Source organism: Sorex fumeus, unplaced genomic scaffold (genome assembly GCF_029834395.1).
Source record: "Sorex fumeus unplaced genomic scaffold, SorFum_2.1 ptg000123l, whole genome shotgun sequence".
Classification (NCBI taxonomy): Eukaryota; Metazoa; Chordata; class Mammalia; order Eulipotyphla; family Soricidae; genus Sorex; species Sorex fumeus.
The window spans coordinates 2,375,832-2,391,980 of record NW_026606180.1 but is presented as its reverse complement, the minus strand read 5'-3'; the positions used below and the strand labels follow the sequence as shown (position 1 = coordinate 2,391,980).

Here is a 16,149-nt window from a genome sequence, read left to right as displayed (position 1 = left end):
CTCAGGGCTGAGCCTTAGCTCTGCACTCAAAATCACTTCTGGCAGTGCTTGGGGGACCATATGTGGTGCCTGAGATTTAACTGGAGTTGATTGTGTGCAAGGCCAGCACCTAATTCCCGAAATGTTTCTCTAGTCCTACCTAAGTTATCTGTCTGTCTCCATCTCTCTCTCTCTCTCTCTCTCTCTCTCTCTCTCTCTCTCTCTCGTTTTGTTTTTATGTTGGAGCCACATCCAGCAACGCTCAGAGGTTATTCCTGGCCCTGAACTCAGGAATTACACCTGGCAGTGCCCAGGGGACCATATGGGATACCAGGAATTGAACCTGGCTCAACCACTTTCAAGGCAAATGCCCTACCCGCTGTACTATTGCTCCAGCCACTATTTAAGTTCTTTAAAGCACCTGGGGTCTGAGGACTAAAGTCTGGGCCAGAGGATGCCCTTCATGCCCCTTTACTTTCTTAAAACTGTGGGGTCTATACCTGAATCAACCAAGTATGGTTATTATATCTTCAGTCTCAGCATGAAGAGTCCATAGCAATCCTGAAATTTATGGACCAAATGCTAGGGCCATATTTTTTTTTTATCTAATTCAATCACATCTGACAAGCTCCCTCAAGCAGAAGGACAGAGTGACAGGAGAATTCAAATGGTTCCAAGAATCACAGGGATCTTGCAGAGTTCTTATTCAAAGAGTGGTCTGAGGACCAGCAATACTGGTGCCAACTGCGAATGCTGAAGAGCTGGAGAAGCCCACTCCCAAATCTCAAATGACAAGACCCCCAAGTGACTCATCCGCATAAGGAGGCTGAGAAGCCCCTCCTTAGCCAGCCCATGATTGTCCAAAAACCATACTCCTTCCTCTGTCCTTAAGGTTCTCCATATGCCTTGGGAAGCAGCTTCACACCAGGCACTGGGTACACAGTCTTGTCAACATCAGGGGTGCAACCTCCCTACCGGGGGAATGTCAAGGTATTTCTCCTCCTTTCCATCGGGGGTGTCAACAGGAATAAGGGTCAAGGTCCAACAAGAAGACCACAATGCTGGAGATGAGGGATGAAGAGAGAGGATAAAGTTGTTTCTCCAATGGGGAATTTTAGGGAGCTTCCTTACCATCTCTGGGAAGCGGAGGTGCAGGGATAACTTGGGCTATTTGTAGGTCACTTCAGCCTTCTTTGCTTCTGGGCCACTGGAGTCACTTAACCCTTAACACTGGAGTCACTTAACCCTTATTTTTTTTTTCTGGAGAAAATAATCCCTTCCCCTAGTTTTTCTCACTGCTTTCTCCTGGGGAAACAATAAAGGGACTGAGATCTGGCTGTGGTCCTGGAGGCAAGTCCTCACCTGCTCTCGCTGGGCTGTGGCAGAGGGGAATATCACCCCTAAAGCTCATTCTGCCTGGTCTGGTCCCTTAGTCCCCAGGTTTGTAGATCACAAAGGGCTTTGGCAAAAGGGGGTTTTGCTGGAAGCAGCCCATACACATGAGAGGTGACCTATGTTGGGGAAGTCTCAAGGAGTCAAGGACTCAGGTCATGGAGATCCTGGCTAGGATGGAGAGCCACTTCTTAACTCCCTGTGGCAAAGAAGAATAAAAGTACACTGCCCAATCTACTGGGTGCTAGGGCTCAGACACAGATGGTACCCACTTGTTCTACAGAGAGGAAGATTCTAGAGCTAAGGAAAAGGGTTAAAACCAAGACTTAACCCTAAGTCTGGAGGATACCCCCCACTACCACTACCCTGATTTCTGGATAAAGCAGCGCATCATTCCTGCGGGGTATATGTTGAAGGCAGGGATAGGGAAGGGAAGAAGCAGTGATGGCTGGAAGGGGTGAGCAAAGAAACACTAGGATGAGGCATTCAGGGTGAAATGCAGGATCAACTGGAGGCGCCTGATCCCAGGGACCCCACCCTCACGGTGTCTCCGAATGACAAGGGTGAGTGGTTACGTACTGATGGGTCACCCACCGATGAGGATCATGGGCCGGTTCTTCATCTGGGAAATATTGAACATGCCTGGGGTGAGGGAAGGGTGGGAGGGTGAGGACAGCGGGGAAGGGGGAGAGAGAGGGTGGGGAAAGGGAGGTCACTGAAACCAGCAATGGACTCTGTGGAGCAGCATGCTCCCCCAGGGCCCCTGACTGAGCCCTAGTGCACAGTACAGCACCTAGAGCAGGTCCTGGGGTCCAGAACTCTGCCCCCCAGAGAAAAGGCGATGTGAGGGATGGGAAAAGCACCCAACTCCCCCTACCCCATGACACTTCCCCACGGAGCCCAGGGAGCTCTCTCCTGGGTGGGTTTCGCCAACTTCCCCAAGGCAGGGTACCCCATCACGGTACCCCAAGTCTAGGGGCCCCAGAGGCTCCCCTCCAAGCTTTCCTTTGGCCCCTCATTGCGCTGGCAGTGGTCCCCCTCACCTGCATGCTGCCGCTTCTTCCTGCCCACAGCGGCCCCAATGATGCCCAGCAGCTCCTCTTCAGAGGCTCCGGCCCGCAGGTGGTCTCTCAGCGATACCTCTGAGTTCCCAAAGAGGCAGACCTGCAGGGTCACCATGGGGGTGAGGACAGCCGCCCTCTCTTGCCTGATCGTTTGCCGCCCACACTGAGCAGCTGCGCCACCATGAGATCCCTACGCTCAAGCTGAGCATCCTGGTCTCAGCAGCGGGAACGCAGAACGCGCAAGGGTAGGGCTTCTGGCAGGGGGTACCCACGGTGTTGGGCGGGAGGGTGGGAGCGGCAGGAAGGACGGAGGCCATCCCAACCAGTCCGTGGCCCAGGTCCACCTCAACTCCTGAACCAACTTCAGCACCTGGCCTCAGCACCCCGACTCTGTGTCCCTCTGGACAATCGAGGCACTGTCTCTGTGAGAGCGAACCTGTGTGGCTGCAGTCCCCCCAGACACTGCACCACTCTCGCTTTCTGACAGGGGCCAGACAGGCCCCCTTCCTGACGCCCACTAGGACCCTCACTGAGGAGGCACAGCAGCAGGCAGTGGGGAAGGCAACCTGAGGTCGTTTGAACCTGACCGAATACCCACCCACAGCTTCTAAGAGGTGGGGTGCTCTGGGGCACTCTGGCGGGGGTGAATCAGTCCCAGGGAGCGAGTCCCCCTTACCATCCTCCCACAAAGCCATGGGAAGCATTTCTGGGTGCTGCTGGTGTCGGATGCTGCAGCCATAAGGTAGAGAAAACTGTTGGAGAAGCCCCGGGCAGAGAAGACACCAGAGGTGGCTGGAATGAAATCTAAAGTCCCTACAGTCGCGGTGTTCCAGTTCCCACATGCCTCAGTTTCCTCACTGCCCTTCTCGGAACCCCGGAGGCCCCCAAAGCCGCTGCCTCTCCAAGCACCCCTCCAGAGTCCGGCGGATGGGAGATGAGCAGGTGGGAGGATGAAAGGGGGTCCATTTCCTCTCTGGACTACAGTGTTGCTGCTATGCCCCCAATGGACTCCGAATCTCACTAGGTGCCAGGGTTATGCTTCCTCTCCTTTCCTGGGGTGGGAACAGTCAGTGGCTACTGTCCCCAGTGCCTTAGCACCCCTTCCAGGGCCTGCCCTTTAATCTCTTCAGAAGACCACCTTCCACTGCTGGCTGGATCCCCCCATCCATTGGCGAGAGGCCCCACCCAGGACCCAAGCCGCTCCCTTCTCCCCAGCCTCCTGGCTGTGTAACACCTGCTGAGCAGTTCCTCTGAGGGAAAGTATGATACAGCTAACCCCATCCACTGCCCCCTTTCCTCCTCCACTTCTCCCAGGCCCAGGCGCAGGCCCCCTCCGTGCATACCCACCTCCCTTCCCCTTCCTCCTGTGTTCTGAGACCACACAGTCCTCCAAGTTCCAAATTCCACCGATGGTTATTCTGAGTCAGACGGGGAGAGGGAGTCACGTGTGCCCCTACTCACACTTGGCCTGGAACCCTGCTAGTCAAGCCTCTCTGCACCCGGCCGGTGGGTGTTCTTACCCCCATCTCTGCCTTGAACCTGCCCTCACCGAATCAGAATGAATGCAGGGATGCAGCTTCTCCATCTCCTTCTGAGCCCCTACTCTCGACAAGGCTCATCAAGTGGGCATCCAGTCCTCCCCGAGGTTTCCCGATGGCCTGCGCACTCCAGCCAAGGCCCTGTCTGCCTTGTTGGCTCTTGCTTGGATGTCTTACCGATGGGTCCTGACATTCCACTGGAAAAGTTCTGCCTGCCCATGTTCCTCAAAGTGCTGACAGGCCTATGGGTCAGATGGAGCACCTGGCTGGGGCTGCCACCCAGGGTGGAGGGGTCACTCCACATTCTCCCTAGTGCAATACTGAGGCTAGAAAAATGACTTCCAACTATTCTTTCCTGCCTGAGAATATTGGGGTGATGGTGGCTCCCCCAAAACTGACACTGTCAAACCACCCCCTGGGCCTCGCCCGTGTCTCCTTGAATCAGGGGGTGGAGGCAGGATGGGAAACTGAGAGCCGAGGTGGTGGGCAGCATTCACCTTGAGGTTCCCGTCAGCAGTGATTCGTAGCCGGTTGCAGGTCCCACAGAAATGCTCTGACATGGATGTGATGAAGCTCACCTGGCCTTGGAAGCCCGGGATTTTGAAGGCCTGGAGGGGGTTGGGGGGCGGGGCGAGGGGGGGAGAAGGGGAGATATCAGTTTCCTGTGAAAGGGCAGAGCCCAGGACAGTGTCGTGGGACAGATGGCCTGAGAGAGCGCTGAGCCAGCACCAGCTGTCTGAGAGGACAGCAGGACCGGAGAAGTCCAAGAGGGGCTGCATGCCTGAGACCACTATTCCCTGCGGTCTACACCCATTAAGGCAGGCCAGCGTCTTGGCCCCACGGGGTCTCCTGTGTCAGGGGCTTGGCCCTGCCACCCACCTTCCATGCCACCTACCTTGGCAGTGCTAGATTCCTCCTCAGGCAGCTTCTCCAGCTCTGGCCACCGCTGCCGGAGGGTGTCCAGCATCTCCTTGTAGCTGACCATCTTCTTGAAGTTCCACTTATTGCCTGGGTTGGGGGTGGGAGCTCCTGAGTCATGGGGAGGCAGGGCCCTGGGACTTCAGGTGCCTCCTCCTCCCTCGACCCAGAGAGTAGAGAGGAACCAATGAAACATACGTTTGCGTGTGTGAGGCCCCGCAGCAGCCTTGATCCTGACACACAGGGCCCCGCCCACTCTGCATACATGCACCCACTCAGCTCCAGGGCCTGCAGCTCCCATGGGTGAGACAAGGTGAGCCACCCCCGCAACCCCTAGGCACTGAGCATGGTCTCTGCGCCCAGAGCCTGGTCAAGCTCTGCCAGCTGCCTGGCTCCTTCCCCCAGCCCGCCAGATGCATGTCACTGACCATCAAAGGGCATGTACTCTATGAAGCGCACATCCAGGGGAAGGCCCTCAGTCAAGGCCACAAAGTCCAGCAGCTCGTCTTCGTTCAGGCCTCGCATCACCACACAGTTCACCTGCCAGGGGCACCGGGACCATGAATGTTCCTATGTTCTCTTGTGAGGACAGCCTCTGGGGGCCTCACACCAGGTCAGACTCTCCACTGTGTGTCCCATCCCTTACCTTTCCCCAGACCCCAGCTCTTCGTAGCTTCGGATGTCTCATGGGGCCCTGAACTGTCTCCCCTGCCCAGTGATGGGGTGTAGTCTCACCTCTGCCTGGCCAGAGCAGGGTGATGGGACTGGGAGCGGGCAGTGCAGGAAAGGTAGGTGTTGGGGGAGGCGAGGGGCAGCAGTCATGGTCTCACCTTTACAGGGCTGTAGCCCAGTTCAATGGCCTTGTGGATGCCCTCCATGACCTTGTGGAAACCTGGGGGGAGAGAGAAACTGGACCCACAAATTCCTCCTCTTCCTAGCCCTTCATTCCCCCCCAGCCCCGGGAAAAGCATGGCGACTGTCAGGAACCAGGAGACCCTGGATCCACTCCCCGCTGTTGGTCAACATGTGGGGTTGTGCAGCACAGAGACAGGCTATGAGGAAAGCATATCTCATCAAGAGCGAGCAAATTATTATATGGTAATAGTATAATTAGGGGGAGCAAATAAAAAAGGAATGAAATCATCCCTGCAGGAAGACTCCATTGCTTAGTTTGGGGTCCATGGTTAAGTTTCTGTGTCATGGGACTGATTGAAAATGCTACCTGAAAATTCTGACAGTGGTGGAGAAAGGTAGGAGTACTAGATCTGGCCGTGTTGGAATATTGCACGCCTAAGACTCACCTATCAATTACTTTGTAAATCATGGTTCCTTAATTAAATTAAAAAAAATGTTTGTTTATTTTTAAAAAAAAGAATCTAACTTTTCCTCTGTAAGTTTCTCCCAAGTCATCCCAGTTGGCCAGGGTATGCCTTGGGGATAAAAGGGGGAAAGAAATCCCATGTTCTGGTAACCTTCAGTCCTGGGTAACCTGGAGGCCAACTAGTCACCATTAATCTGATGCCCAAACCGAGATGCCCTGTATGCCCTCATACAGGAGGGGCCTCTGGCTAGGATGAGGCCAGGGATAAAGGGAAGGGCTCCCTGAGCCCAAGGGAAGGATTCCCACACCCCAGCATGGAAGGGAGAGATCCGGGTTGTGTCCTAGCACCTGCCGCATAAACATGCCTTAGCTCTGGGACACACACACACTCCACCCTCCCCTGTACCCCGCTGTGTGTGGCCTCTAGTCACCTTTCCTGCGGACAATAAACTCAAACTTGGCTGGCACCAATGTGTCCAGGCTGATGTTGATGGCAGTGAGACCTGCTTTCTGGAGCTGAGGCAGCAGCCGGGCCAGGTTGATGCCATTGGTGGTGACGCCGATGGTGTGCAGCCCTTCCAGCTGGTGCAGCTGAGCTGCCGAGAGAACAGGGGGGAATCAGAATGACCATGAGTGGGCAGGGGGAAAGGGGCGGAAGAAACTCTGAGTTCAACTGAAACAGATGGAAATGGGACCCTCTCTAGACCTCATGAACTGCACAGTTCAGTAAGAAGTGCAAGAATAAAAACAACGATGCACTTAGTCAGCATGAAAATTCACAGCCTGCTCCAACCCAGAGGCTCTGCTTGAGGCTCTGCCCAAGTCTACCAAGACCTGGCCACAATGATTTTTCTCATTTAAACCAGAAACAGGGAGTTTCAGGTTAAGAAAAAAAGTACTTAAAAGTCACTGAGCTAGTGAGAGAGCAACCACATTTCAAATCTACATTACTTGACTCATAAGAGCCTACTCACAAGACCTGATTCTCTTGAATGGAGACAAAGATGGTATTGGGATTACACACTAGATGTCCCAAGAAATAACAAGCATTAAAGAACTCATATGGGCATTGGGAAGCAACAAAACAAACTTTCAATAACCCATAAAAAAAGGACAAATAGGATTAAAATCACATAGGAACAGTTGAATCATAGCCCAAAGAGTACATAAGAAAAGGTTCTGGACAAAACTGAAGGTGGTGGATGTGCTTTCAGTTGAGCTCTCCTACAGAGGGGAAACAGGAGGGAGAATTCAGGACTGGGCCTGTCAATGAGGTCTGGGGGCGGGGGTGGAGTTTATGAAGAGCTGGACAAACTGTGCACAGGGGAAGGCAGCAGAAGTCTCTTCACATAGACTAGAGTACTGCAAGAGACACCAAAGGGAGCTCATGAGAGGGTTGGGGTTGGAATGAGCCCTGAGGAGCTGCTGACACTCAATAGACAAAGGAGCCCTGGAAGCCAGTTGGACCTCACACTACTTCTCCAGAATCATGGGAAGAACAAACAGAATCAGAAACATGTAGGCCAACCAAATTCTAGGGCAGAGGATCCCCGAATTCACTGATATATCAGGGAGGCTGCCCGAGAAAGACCGGCATTGCAGGAATGGAAGAATGAAAGAGGAGAAGGAAATCATAGAGGTCACAGAGATAAACGGAGATCTGAAACTTAGAGTTAATATCATTGCGAACAGAACTCTAGCAATCTAAAAACAAGATAAAGAATTGACTAACACTCAGAGAAAAAACTGATGGGAAAAAATATAAGCAGATGGAAAAATCACAAAAGATGTGTGAAGAGCCAAGGAGCAGGTGAGAAACTTTGTCCGTCACCTGGATGGAAGGAAAATGGCTGGGAAAACACATGCTCAAATTTTCGTCCAGTTAAATCTAGAGAAAAGAGTGTGTGCCCACGGTGGGCATCTGTGATCAGCAGGAGTGAGAGTTGAGCTTTACTTTCACTTGTCTCGGGAAAAATTCATTCCACACTACTTGAATGTATGACATTCAGAGAAGAATCAGTTCTGCCCTGCGTAAGGGCAAAAACCAGGTGCCAAGTCCCTATGTGAAGCTGACAGCAGCAGATGATATGGCAAATACTTATTTAGGCAGCGTGTTTATAGGACCACCAGCTTGTGGAAAAGGGAAAGTGGTACAACCTCTATGGAGAGAAGTTCTGTGTGGAGCTTAGTATCATGATGATGATGATGATGATGATGATGATGATGATGATGATGATGATTGCTATTATTATTTTGGTTTGTTTTGGGTCATACGTTGCCCTGCTTGGGAATTACTCCTGCCAGAACCCCATGTGGTACCCCAAGCCCACAAGGAGTGATCCCTGAATGCACAGACAGGAGCAAGCCCTGAGCGCTGGCAGGTGCCTAAGGATTTTTTTTAAAATAAGGAAAGTTCAGCAATATCAAGGGCACAAAGAGAGGATCAAAGAGGAGTAAGATGCTTCCCTTGCACGAGTCTGACACTTTGACCCCAGCTCACATCCTGGTACCACACATGATCCCCTGACAACTTCCTGAGCAAAGATTCAGGAGGAACCCTTGAGCACCACCAGATGTGGTTCACCCTGCTATCACTTTTTTTTAAGGGGGGGCACTATGAGTATGCTAAAATTCTTATATTACTAGGGAGAAGAGGAGACATAATTATTTAAAAGTCAAGGAGAGGGAGGGCAGAGAGAAGTAGATCCGCTAAGATGCTTGCTTTGCACATAGTTGATTCAGATTTGGCCGAAGATCCACATACGGTCCCCTGAGCCTTGCTAAGAGTGATCCCTGAGAACAGAGCCTGTAATAAGGCCTGAGCACAGCTGGGTGTGGTCAAAAACAAATGAGAGCATAAAAGAAGACAAAACAAACAAACAAACAAAAGTGTTATTAAAAGATTGTGAAATAAGACCAAGTATTCCAGTAATTACAAAAAAGGTAACTAGATAAAACTCAATGGGGGGAGGGTGAGTGGCAGGAGGGAAACTGGGGACACTGGTGATGGGAAAGGTTCACTGGAAGAGGGATGGGTGTTGAAACATTGTATGACTGAAACCCAATCACAAACAACTTAAAAACTGTGCATCTCACTGTGACTCAATTGAAAAAGTAAGTCAGAGATTATAAAATCTTACAAAACAAAAGGAATAGCTATGTGTTATTATAAGAGATATATCTAAGGAATAAAAGTTTATAGTAAAAGGTAACTATAAGAGTATTACTAAAGCTAAAAGCCAGCTGACCTTGTTTCAGTAAAATTAAATACATACTCTTAAGATCAAAAGTATCATTATAGAAAAGGCCCACAAGATAATGATAAAAGATTTAATATACAAAGAAGACATAGCAATTCCAAATATATATGAAACTAATAAAATCACTCCAACCATACATAAAATAAAAAGCAATAAGACCTCTGAGCAAAAAAAGCAAATCTACCTAACTTATTTATTATTGGCAGGCCAAGCAAACAGAAGGCCAACAAAGATCTTCTGTCATACCCTAGAATAACAACTGGAGGTCTGAGCAATAAAATGAACCAGTCGGATCAACTGAATAACTAGACTTCTCTATCAAATAATTAAAGAATAAATATCCTCCTAAAGCACACATAGAATATTTATAACAACTATCAGTTATACTAGGGCATAAAGAATAAGACTCAGTACATTTTAAGTAAGTATCACGCAGATAAGAGTCTCAGACCAACACAATTAAACTAGAATTTAAAAATTAAAACATCTCTATACTGCATGTTAAAAACACCACATCTAAGTATAAAATAGCCTAAAGAACAACTCTGAATAAAATAAATAGAGGCTGGGAAGTCACACATTCCATCCAGTTCCTTCCAGTAGCACACGGCCTCCTGAGCACACTTGGGAGGCTACCAACCAAAAGAATTAACAAATACTTAGTACTAAATGTGAAAAGGACTTCTTCACTGTCCTGACCCTTTGTTGGGTCCCCCAGACCGAGAAAGCCCCTCCCCAAACCGCTCTCTAAACCAGGGCATGCCCCTACAAGGGCCCAGAAAACTGACTCTGGCCTCTTTCATCATTTAGTTGTGTCACAGGTGACAGCCCCCATCCTGCCCCACAACATCTGTGCTTTCTGCGATGCCTTCCTGGGGCCCCTGGAGTGAGGAAGCCCCTTCTAAACCCTTCTCAAACCCCAAACCACACAGACATCATCTGTTCAGCCCCACCAATTCCAAAGGTTCTTGGGCCTTATGTATTTCCTTAACTATGTCTATTTTAACCCGCTTATAAATATATATATATATATATATATATATTAGACACTAAGATGTATGACCAGTGAAGTAGCATCCTAAGGGCACAGGCATTGTTAGACTAATAGATTTTTTTTTTGGGGGGGGTCACACCCAGCAATGCTCAAGGGTTACTCCTGGTTCTGCACTCAGGAATTACACCTGGCGGTGCTCAGGGGACCATGTGGAATGCTGGGAATTGAACCCAGGTCGGCAGTGTGCAAGGCAAATGCCCTACCCACTATGCTTTTGCTCAAGCCCCTAGACTAATAGATTTTAAATGGTACTGTTCATTGAAAAATAACATTGACCTCAGATATCTGGCATCTCAAATTCAAAGCATTGCACAAACAAATCTCTAGGAACAATGGTGAAAGAAAGGATTTCACCCTGGCACACAGGGACAGAAGTCCTGGCAAATCACTGAGCTCAAATAAACTCTCAAGGGTCATCAACGAAGGAACTCAAATCAATACTCCTTTCAATAGCAGTGGGATTAAAGAAATGATTAGAAGAAAAGTTCAACCAACTTAAAAGTGAACTGATTCTGGGTATCAAAGAATCCATAGAAATGAAATTGAAGAAGTTAAAAAATAGCAAGTGACAGCAACAGAATTCAACATGCAAAGGACCATATCAGTGATATTAAGAAAAAATATTAGCCATCACCAATAATGAAATAAAAAAGAAAAGCAAACAAATGAAAGAGAATGTAAAATTCTTGATAGATAATATCACTACCGCACTGTCCTCCCGTTGTTCATCAATTTGCTCGAGCAGGCACCAGTAATGTGTCACAAAAAATTGTGAGATATGTTGTTACTGTTTTTGGCATATCTAATATGTCATGAGTAGCTTGCCAGGCTTTGCTGTACAGGCAAGATACTCTCGGTAGCTTGCTGGGCTTGTAAAGAAATAATCTTTGAATCACAGGAATTTCAGAAGGAGAGGAAAAGTTCATTTAAAACTAACATGGACAAACCTTAGTATAATTAAAGTCCTCTTGAAGACTGAAAAAATATTGCTCGACCAGATAATGGAACTATTATGAAGCTATAGTAACTAAAGTTGTATACTATTGGCAATGAAACAGACAGACAATCAACAGAGCAGACTAAAAACCAAGCCAGATCAGTGTACATGCGGTGCATCTAAGAGGGAAGTGGGGACAATTCAATAAAAGAAACTAGGAAAAAGTGATTATTCACTTACAGAGAAATGAAATTGGATTCTCAAAAGCATTCACAGAACTAAAGGCTTAAATGCAAAGAAGCAAACTTACACTTTTTTAATGGAATCATAGGTAGCTGAAAGTGGGTGAGGTGTTTCATTAACAAGATATACAAACACTAACTATAAAAGACAGAACTAATTTAAGAACTGCTATTTATCAAAAGAATTGTTACACATAGTGAGGCTTGTTTTTTTTTTTTTTCAAACTGGGAAAAGACATTTGCAATACATACAAAGATCTTTTCACCAAGCTGATATGAAAAAACAAATAACCAAATTTTAAAAAAGAACAAAAAACGATCTGAAAAAGAAAAGATATGTAGCTAATAAGCACCTGACCTCATTCTTAAACAGAATACAAATGAAGACCACAATAAAAAAAAAAATTTACAACCCTTCAAACTGGCAAACATCCAGAATGCTAAGAGTGAGTACTGGAGAGCTATGATTCCAAAGCATTTCTATGCAGTACTAGCAAGAGTCTAAATGGGTAGAATTACTTTATAAGACAAATGTCAAGCTTTTCTGAAGTTGACCAGCCACATGTTCTATCATCCAGCAATTCCACTCCTAGAGAAACTGGGATTTTGAGGTACTCCTGGATACAAAAGTAAGAATAAAAATAAGCACTGTTCCCAATAAGAAAGAACTAGAAACCCAAATGCTCACTCATAGGAGAAAGAATGGTATATTCAAAATTGAGCAGTCGATGGAATAAAGGAATGAATAGCAACTCAGGATAATGCATATAAATTTCCTTTGTCAAAAGACTAAGCTGTCTGACATCTCTCCTCAATCATATGCTCATCTAATCTTTGATAAAGGTGCAAGTAATGTGAAGTGGAGTAAGGAAAGCCTCTTTAATAAATTGTGTTGGCATCACTGGACGGCTACATGCAAAAAAATAGGCTCAGAACTCTGCCTAACACCATGTACAAAAGTAAGATCAAAATGGATTAAAGACCTCAACATCAGACCAGAAACCATAAGGTACATTGAAGATAAAGTTGGCAAAACCCTCCATGACATTGAAGCTAATGGTATCTTCAAAGATGCCACGCCACTGGCCGAGCAAGTGAAAACAGAGATAGATAAATGGGACTATCTTAAACTAAGAAGCTTCTGCACCTCCAAAGAAACAGTGACCAAAATACAAAGACAGTCAACAGAATGGGAAAAGATATTCACCGAATACACATCTGACAAGGGGTTGATATCCAGGATATACAAAATACTGGTTAAACTCCACAAGAAGAAAACATCCAACCCCATCCAAAAATGGGGCAATGAAATGAACAGAAACTTTCTCAAAGAAGAAATCCAAATGGCAAAAAAGCACATGAGAAAATGCTCTACATCATTAATCATCAGGGAGATGCAGATCAAAACCACAATGAGATACCATCTCACACCTCAGAGACTGGCCCACATTCAAAAGAACAAAAGCAACCGATGCTGGCGTGGATGTGGCGAGAAAGGGACACTCCTTCACTGTTGGTGGGAATGTCCACTGGTTCAGCCCTTCTGGAAAACAGTATGGACGATTCTCAAAAAATTAGAAATTGAGCTCCCATTTGACCCAGCAATACCACTCCTGGGAATATATCCCAGAGAGGCAAAAATGTATAGTCGAAGTGACATCTGCACTTGTTTGTTCATTGCAGCACTCTTTACAATAGCCAGAAACTGGAAGAAACCTGAATGCCCAAGAACAGATGACTGGTTAAAGAAACTTTGGTACATCTACACAATGGAGTACTATGTAGCTCTTAGAAAAGATGAAGTCATGAAATTTACATACAAATGGTACAATATGGAAAGTATCATGCTAAGCGAAATGAGTCAGAAAGAGAGGGATAGACATAGAAAGATTGCATTCATCTGGGGGATATAAAGTAACAAAGTATGAGATTAATACCCAAGAATAGCTGAGATCAGCACCAGGAGGATTACTCCATAACTTAGAGGCCAGCCGGGTATCCTAGAGGAAAGGGCTGTTCAGATAGAGAAGGGAGCACCAAATAAAGGATGTTTGGAGGATCCTCCCAGGAGGGGAGATGCATGTCGAAAGTAGACTATGGACTGAACATGTTTGCCACTCAATGCCTCTTTTGCAGACCACAACACCCAAAAGGAGAGAGAGAACACAGGGGATTGCCCTGCCACAGAGACAGGGGGGATGGGGGGATGGGGGTGGGAGGGATATTATCCATGGTGGTGGAAAATGGGCACTGGTGGAGGGATGGGTATCTGATCATTGTATAATTGAAACCAAAGCACAAAAAATTGTAAATCTACAACTTTAAAAAAAATAAAATAAAATAAAGGGAAAAAAAAAAAAAGACTAAGCTGTGAAAGGCTATGCACTCCATGGTATGGATCAAATTCAAAAATAGTACCTTCTTTGTAAAAACATAAAAATAAGAAAAATGAAACTTGGGAATGTTTCCTGCAGAGAGGAGAGGCACAGCGGGTATTGATATAGATAATTCAGTCAACAGCAACTTGGATCCATACTGGACAGTGGTCCCAGTAGGCCACTGTCATGTGGTGATTACCTACCTGTCTATGTACTGGCTGGTCCTTGGTTATGAAAAGTTACTAGGTTGTATCACATAGTTTAGGTGCATAGTAGGTTACACCACTTAGGTTTGTGTAAATTCTCTCTGAAACATTTGCACAATGACAAAATCATCTCATGACGAATTTCTCAGAAAACATCTTTGTGATAAGTGGTATGTGACTGACAAAGGTAAGGAAGCTCACAAAGCGAGTTTGAATTCTTGCAGGGGTTCTTATACTTCACAAAATGTACTGGTAGGGCATTGAGTTTCTTTAGAAATTTATAAAATGATTAAAACATAAATATTAGTATGCATAAAATAGGACATGCATGAACCAACAGTATTTTATGAACCATGAATATGATTTCATCTGAGTCTATATAACTAGAGCCATCTAAAAGAAAATTAAAAAACTGAGAGAACACTTCACCCTTTAAAGCCTCTCACTGGCTTTTATTTCATCAGCCTCCTCACAGTCTCTAGGCTGTGACATTCATATTTTCCCTAAGTAGGGAAAAAAGAAAGAGAGGAGGAGAGGAAGGCATTCTTGAAGTGAGACCCAGAACAAACACTCTGGAGACTTGTCCAACAACAGCAAGTGCCTCTGTGCTTAGTGGTCTATTCTCTGTTCTGCTTCAAAAAATCTCGAACTTTCACTGTCCAACATGGTAGTCACAGGAGACTATTTTAATTAATTAGGATGTGATAAAGGTACGAATTCAGTCCCTCACTCACTCTCCATACCCCAGATGCTTCAGGCTATGTTGTAGCAACACCAGTACCGATCTTCCACATTCTCTGGTAAAGTTCTCTAGGACAACACTGCATTAACTAATATGCTGAGGAAGAGCTTAGATGAAATCATATTCATGGTCCTTGAAATAATGAAAGGGCTGAGAACTTGTTCACCCCAGGCAGGTAGGAGAAGTACTGGAGCATCAAGCAGCTGGCTGTGGTTGAAAAGACAGGCTGAAGAGCAGGCACGTGGAGAACTGCTGGACCCCCAACCTCCCTCTGGGGATCCACCAGTTCTGCAGCCCCCAGCTGACAACTTCAGCAGGGACCCAGAAAGAACAGACATTCAGCAAACCCTGCTCTCATGAATTTCATCTGGTCCATCTCCGATGGAAAACAAGATAGAAGTTTCTCCAAAAGATATGAGGAGTTTCCATCTGACCCAGTAATCCCACTTTTAAACCCCCAGACAAAAAGAATTAGAAAGACATGAATTTGAAAGATAAAAGTATACCAATGCTCATTGCAGCGTTTAGGACAATGCATAAGCAAATCACCCATATGTCCAAGAACGGATGAATGGATTTAAAAACAGCTCTGGTGCACTGCTGGTGGGAGTGTTGTCTGGTATAAACCCTGTGAGAAACAGTACAGAGTTCTTAGTAAACTTAGAATTGAGCTGCCATATGACCCAGCAATTTCACTTTGGGGCATTTACCTCCAGGACATAAAGACACTCCCAAAAGGACACATGCACACCATATTCATTGCTGCACTCAGTACAATAGCTAAGATATGGACTCAACCTAGGTGTTCCATGAGATGAATGGATTATGAAGATGTGATATATAAACACAACGAATGGATTATGAAGAGGAATTGTGGCATATAAACACAATGGAATACTATGCGGCTGCAAGGAACAATCACCATATCACTGTAATCCCGTTGTTCATTGACTTACTCGAGCGGGCACCAGTAACGTCTCCATTCGTCCCAACCCTGAGATTTTAGCAGTCTGTCCTTACTTGTCTTTCCCAACGCTGCCATATTGGAGGCTCTTTCAGGGTCTGGGGAATGAGACCCGTTATGGTTACTGTTTTTGGCATATCGAATTCGCCACAGC

General features: G+C 46.6%; 1 protein-coding gene across 2 annotated transcripts in view; it reads right to left on the bottom strand.

Moving 5' to 3' along the window:
* Window positions 1-16,149, bottom strand: part of MOCS1 (molybdenum cofactor synthesis 1) — a 30,559-nt gene that overhangs the window by 2,682 nt on the left and 11,728 nt on the right. Inside the window, exons 4-10 of one of the 2 annotated variants that reach the window (XM_056137352.1) lie at window positions 6,644-6,808; window positions 5,722-5,783; window positions 5,320-5,431; window positions 4,869-4,981; window positions 4,471-4,581; window positions 2,415-2,535; window positions 1,966-2,013 (exon numbers count right to left, since the gene is read on the bottom strand). In XM_056137352.1, the coding sequence (XP_055993327.1) occupies window positions 1,966-2,013; window positions 2,415-2,535; window positions 4,471-4,581; window positions 4,869-4,981; window positions 5,320-5,431; window positions 5,722-5,783; window positions 6,644-6,808 (732 nt within the window). Of the gene's footprint in view, window positions 1-1,950; window positions 2,014-2,414; window positions 2,536-4,470; window positions 4,582-4,868; window positions 4,982-5,319; window positions 5,432-5,721; window positions 5,784-6,643; window positions 6,809-16,149 lie in introns of both variants that reach the window. The other variant, XM_056137353.1, reaches the window with a different exon arrangement.